The sequence below is a fragment of the Rhinopithecus bieti genome, unplaced genomic scaffold (assembly GCF_001698545.2).
Source record: "Rhinopithecus bieti isolate Rb0 unplaced genomic scaffold, ASM169854v2 scaffold_9663, whole genome shotgun sequence".
Lineage (NCBI taxonomy): Eukaryota > Metazoa > Chordata > Mammalia > Primates > Cercopithecidae > Rhinopithecus > Rhinopithecus bieti.
Window position 1 is genome coordinate 4,253,819 of NW_016806456.1, and position 6,000 is coordinate 4,259,818.

Below are 6,000 nucleotides of genomic sequence, written 5' to 3' on the forward strand. Positions count from 1 at the left end.
TGAACCCATGTATTTATTATCTTTTCTGCAGGGTCCTAGTTTCTTGTATATATTAGGTGTTTAATTGTTGAACAAATATTCTTTCAAGTAGATGAATTATTTTGAAAGAGTGAGAAAGGGGAATTTGCTGTTAGAGGTAATTGTACCCTAAGACTTATATATTTGAGGCCGGGCACTGTGGCTCACGCCTGTAATCCCAGCTCTTTGAGAGGCCGAGGTGGGTAGATCACCTGAGGTCAGGAGTTTGAGACCAGCCGGACCAACAAGGTGAAACCCCATCTCTACTAAATACTAAAAATTAGCCGAGTATGGTGGCACATGCCTGTAATCCTAGCTACTTGGGAGGCTGAGGCAGAAGAATCGCTTGAACCTGGGAGGCAGAGGTTTCAGTGAGTCAAGGTTGCGCCATTGTACTCCAGACTAGGCAACAAAAGTGAAAACTCCATCTCAAAAAAAAAAAAAAGACAGATATTTTAGATGAGTGTGTCTTTGTGTGTTCAACTGAGATGGAGAGGAGAGATAAGACATCAAACAAATATTGTTAAGATGTAAAAGCATATCAGTTAGGTATCATTCATTTAAGACAAGGATTTCTAGAAAATGTTTAGGAACAGAAAACTTTCCAGTTCTCTCACCCCTGCTCACAGGAGTGTATGGCTCTTACATTATATATAATTGCCTGACTTCATACAGTATCAGTACTTAGATCATTTGAAATGTGTCCACGTTTTACCAAAATATAATAGGGTGAGAAGCTGAGAAGCTAATTGCCGTTGTGTGTTCTCAGATATGTCAAGCTATGTACATGGCCTGTTTCATAGAATAGTCTATAAGAAATTGATGACTCAATTCATCCGAATGGCTGGCTGTAATACCTGGTTATGCATGAACACATCTTTTCAGTTGTCTCAAGACCCCTTTGTTTTCTGTACTTATCAGACAAGGACTGAAAGGCAGAGACTGCTACTCTTAGACACTTTGAGTCATAACTCTTCCTTGGACATAGCTTTGTCATGAAAGCCCTTTACTTCTGAGAAACTTTTAGCTTCAGACACACACCTCCAAGATAGTTGTTGAAGACACCAGAAGAAGGAGCATAGCAATGCCGAAAATACCTAAGATAATAGGTGACCTTCAGTGTTGGCTTCTTGCAGAGTCCAGAGAGACAGACTTGCTCAGTGGGATGGATGGCAAAGGCTCCTACCAGGTGAAGGGCTGGAAGCTTACACAGCAACAGTTTGTGGCCCTTTTGTGGAAGAGACTGCTAATTGCCAGACGGAGTCGGAAAGGATTTTTTGCTCAGGTGAGATGTGCTGTTTTGGCTAGAGACTCTGGCTTCATGGGTGGGCTGCAGGCTCTGTGACCAGTGAAGGCAGGATAGCATCTTGGTCAAGATATGGATGCTGGACCCAGATTTATCTGTATTTCAATCCCAGTTCTATTCCTTGCCAGTGTTGTATCTGCTGGCAAGTTACTTCTCTATGCCTCAATCTCCTCATCTGTAAAATGGGGATAATAATATTACCTGCAATACAGGGTTGTTACGAAAATAAAAACGAATAGGTGCTTCGAATGGGGCCTGACATTAGCAAGTGCTTACTTTTGTGTGTGTATATGTTATTTTGGAGGAGAATATAAAAAGGACAAAGTATAGAAAAACTGATCCGGTGTATTCAGCTGTCATAACATGGGAGTTATTACACCCAGATGCACTTGACATGTGAACTTATTAGAAAGTTGATGTTTAACTCAAACTGGTAGAAAAGGTAGGTCAGAATATAGTTGGCCAACAGAGAAGACTTCTTACACTATTGTCTGCGTGTCAGTGTTTGCATGCTAACTTGCTTAGTTAGAAGGGTTAAATTTTTTCACTCGATAAAATCAAGAAATGTAGAGAAAAGGTCTGCAGAGAATATTCCACACTGATGATGTGGATACTGTTAAGAGCAGGAGTTTGGAGCATACAGAGCTGGAGTTGAATCCTGACTTTGCTACTTATTGGCTGTATGACCTTGGGCAAGTTGCTTAGTCTCTCTGATCCTCAGTTACCTTTGTTTGTTGATGATAATCATTGATAACACAACCATAAATAATGACAACAGAGATAATTCTCATTATAGTACTTATTATACAGACTTATTCACTCAATGTCAATTTTCTGCATTGAAATCCCAGAACATTAGAGTTGGGGGCATTGTTTGAATCTTTAAGGTTATAAGGGATACATTTCTCAACAATAAATGGGAGGAGCTTTGGGTTTACTTACAAAGTATGCCCAAGTCATTTTTTTTTTTTTTCCAGAGAAGATATGGTAGAAAGTCTTAGGAGGTTGAAGAAGGAATTGGATATTTATTCTTTCTGAGACTATCACGGGAGACAATGACTATGGTTGTCCGTGATTGGAGCCATTGCTGTAGAGGTGGTTTTATTATAGTGTAGGATTTGAATGGGCCATGTGTTCTCAGACCTCAGATTAAAGTGAGAAAACTGAGGCCAGTGGGGAGAATGACTTCACATGGGTGCACTTGTATTAGAGACAGAACCAGGATTCAGGACTTCTGGCTCCTGGTCCTGGGTTCATGGCCCAATGTGGTCTTTCTCAGTCTTCAGGAGGAAGAAGGGCAGGACCCAGTGTTCTGAGTTACCCTGAATGTGAGCACTATTTACTTTGTGAACCTTTTGGCTTAGTGCCTCTGCTAGGTGGCCATAGCCTCTGGCCTTGTGCTGCCAGAGAAAAGGTTTAGTTTTCAGGCTCCATTGCTTCCCAGCTGCCAAGAATGCCTTGGTTCAGCACAGTCATAGGCTCTGCACTCCTCATTGCCGTGCTGGTTGGTCGGGGAGGCTGGCTGGACTCGTAGGGATTTACCCCTTGGCGTTGTTTCTAACACTTGCCATTTTCCTGCTGTCCCCCTGCCCCCTCCACTGCCTGGGTAAAGATTGTCTTGCCAGCTGTGTTTGTCTGCATTGCCCTTGTGTTCAGCCTGATCGTGCCACCCTTTGGCAAGTACCCCAGCTTGGAACTTCAGCCCTGGATGTACAACGAACAGTACACATTTGTCAGGTATGTTTGTCTTCTATGTCCCAGGAGGGGATAAGATTCAAGCAGACCAAAGATGTTTACGAGGGCCAAGGGAATGGACTTCAGAATTACACAGTGGAATAAATTTTACTTCTGTGACTCAGGTCCTTGTATAAGCTAATACTGCATGCATAGAACAGCAGCGAACTAACCCTGAATAATAGGCCAGTCTTCTGTTGAGCCTTTCAGCCTCTCTCTTCTTTATCCTACTGTTGTCAGGAACAGCCACATATGTTTTAGATAAAATAATCTGCCCTTGCAAAAATCCACGATTAAGTTATAAAATATTTGAATGTGTGGAGCTGTGTTTTAATTCTGTAATTGACTCACAGGGCACACTATGAAAGCGTAGAACCTCCAGAGACTTGTTTTCTGCAAAGTATAATTCATATAATTATTATCTATTCTGTTATATTTGGGATGTTAGCTAGTGTTTGTTCTTTAGTCAAAAATTTCCTCCACTCCATAACAATACATTACATCAAAGAAAAGGATAAAGGATTTTTCTGGGTCTCGTTAGCAGGAGCTTTCTTCAGTCCTGAAGGATTTGTAGACCTGTAGATGGGGGAGCTGTATCAGTGATACAAAAGGGAAGCATTAAAAAAACAAATATATATATATTTATGTAAATGTGAATTGGCCTCTTTTTCTCTAAGCCCATGTTTTCTTCTTACATAGTTCAGGTTTACTTTATTTTTTCCTTTCCAGCTGCTGACCCTATATTGCCCGTGGTTGTGGAACATAGCATGTGTTTGTGACCTGTGCCTGTTATTTTTGTGCTTTCTAGTTGTGCATGCAAAGAGTACAAAGTTTTCTTGCCCTTTCGTGGAAAATTCTGCTTGTCTGTGCCAAAGGGATAATTGTAAAAGCACTTTTGAAATACTTAATGAGTTGATTTACTTCAAATTTAAAAAATATATAAATGTATATATGTCTATACATGCATGTACACATACACACCTTTATACATATAGCCCATTTATACAAGCTCCACTTTGGAGTGCTCTATGTCACCCTGATGCCGAATACAGGGCCACAGTCTGAGATCCTTCTGGGTGGTTTCTGTGTTTTGTTCATTTCTGTTTTAAGAACCTATCACAGAGAAATGCTTCCTAAAATGTTTAATTTATAAAACATTTGTATCTCTTGATTACTGGTTTTAATGAATTACTAAGCTGGTTGCCTCTTATGTACCCACAGCAATGATGCTCCTGAGGACACGGGAACCCTGGAACTCTTAAACGCCCTCACGAAAGACCCTGGCTTTGGGACCCGCTGTATGGAAGGAAACCCAATCCCGTGAGTGTCACTTTAGCCATCAGCTGGCTTCTTGTGCTTGTCACCTGGTTTGATTTCTAATATGCTGCATTTATCAACTGCATGCCACATTGTGACCACCAGCATTTGCCCTTTGAATTATTATGATGTTTTAATTACAAAAGCCAGTGTAGTAACCTAACTAAATTATCTAGGAACAAACGTTCGGAGAGTCTTCTAACACCATGCAAAGCACATCATTACAGACATTTGTTTACTGATTTAGAACACGAATGTTTAATTTAAATAGCACTTTAGACTTACTGATCAAATGCTTTTCCTTTCTTTCTGTCCCATTCCCTGTACTTAAGTGCTTCAGTAGGCTCTCATTATATATAATTTTCAGGTTTTGTTTATCAGCTTCTTCGCTTTTATAATCTGAAAAGATGGCATATGAATTTTATAAAATGACACTTTCTTCTTTTCAAATTGAATATTTTATTGTACTTTCCTTCAAAACCCCTTTTAAAAGTAGGCAGTGGATAAATAAATTCAGTGAAGCATCCATATGACTCTTAAGTGTGTGTAGGGGAAGGGAGATCACTAGATCGCTGTGAGTAAAGATGGTGGAGAGGTGAGGATCTTATGAGGCAGTGCTCAAGGCTAGTAGAGGTGGGTTAGTGTTTCCAGGCTTAGGCAGAATCTCAGCTGAGGTCATGAAACAACAGTGATCTCTGAAAAATTATGGCAAGGTGGGAAGGTGCTGGAGAGTTGGAGAGAGGGGCAAACTTGACTTTCAAGTTTTAACAGGAAGATGGGTGACTCTGCACACCACAAAACAGTGAGCATGATAACCTGTTTATACAAGGTTGTAGAGACGATTTCTAAATGGGTAGCTACTGTGTGCTTGTTTGTTCTTAGTTAGTATTGGATAGTTACTAAATATTTGTTAGTACTTAGTAGTTAGTACGTGATGGGTGGTAAATCCTAGCAGCCAATATTGGTTCCTAAATAACCAGATGGCAAGGATAGAGAAGGACACAGATACGGCCTATCTGGATTTCATGGTGCCTTTGATTTTCCACACGAAGGTTGTGTAGGAAAGATAGAAGCATGAGATGAGATGATAATACAGTTATCTGGATTCATCACTGGCCAGCTGAACCGTATGAACTCATGGATTGATGCCAGCTTAGGAAGGCTCTGTAGGAGCCAGAAGTGGGCTGAGAGCCAGCCTGTAGAGACAAAATAGGCCCAGCCCTGACATCGGAGGGTTCAAACAGCCCCACCTACAGTCTGCCAGAGGTGGTTGGAAGGAAGGCCTTTTATCCTGGCAACTCTTACTGAAATTCAGATTTTTAGGTTTTGCAAAAAAATGGTAGACATGAAGGAAATTTGACAGGAGCATGTCTCAGCAGTATTTAAATTTGTCTCAGCCAATCCCCTTCTGAATGTTCAGAGTGTGAGCTTCAGGAGTGTCTTCACACAGCATGTCTTCGTATGACTTTTCCAGTCAGTTCAGGTGCTTTAAGGAGACAATTAGAGATCAATCTGGAAAACTGTTCATTTGAATTTTTAATACATAAGAAAACAAGAAATAGTTTTAAAATATATATATTTATATAATATTTATGTGTGTGTGTGTGCGTGTGTGTATATATATA

At 40.4% G+C, this 6,000-nt stretch overlaps 1 protein-coding gene across 2 annotated transcripts in view; it reads left to right on the top strand.

The window, feature by feature from the left end:
• The window catches only part of ABCA1 (ATP binding cassette subfamily A member 1), a 154,414-nt gene that overhangs the window by 117,024 nt on the left and 31,390 nt on the right, over window positions 1–6,000 (top strand). For both annotated transcript variants that reach the window (XM_017876728.1, XM_017876727.1), the window contains exons 28-30: window positions 1,155–1,303; window positions 2,937–3,061; window positions 4,280–4,378. In XM_017876728.1, coding sequence (XP_017732217.1) covers window positions 1,155–1,303; window positions 2,937–3,061; window positions 4,280–4,378 — 373 coding nt within the window. The remainder of the gene's footprint in view (window positions 1–1,154; window positions 1,304–2,936; window positions 3,062–4,279; window positions 4,379–6,000) is intronic.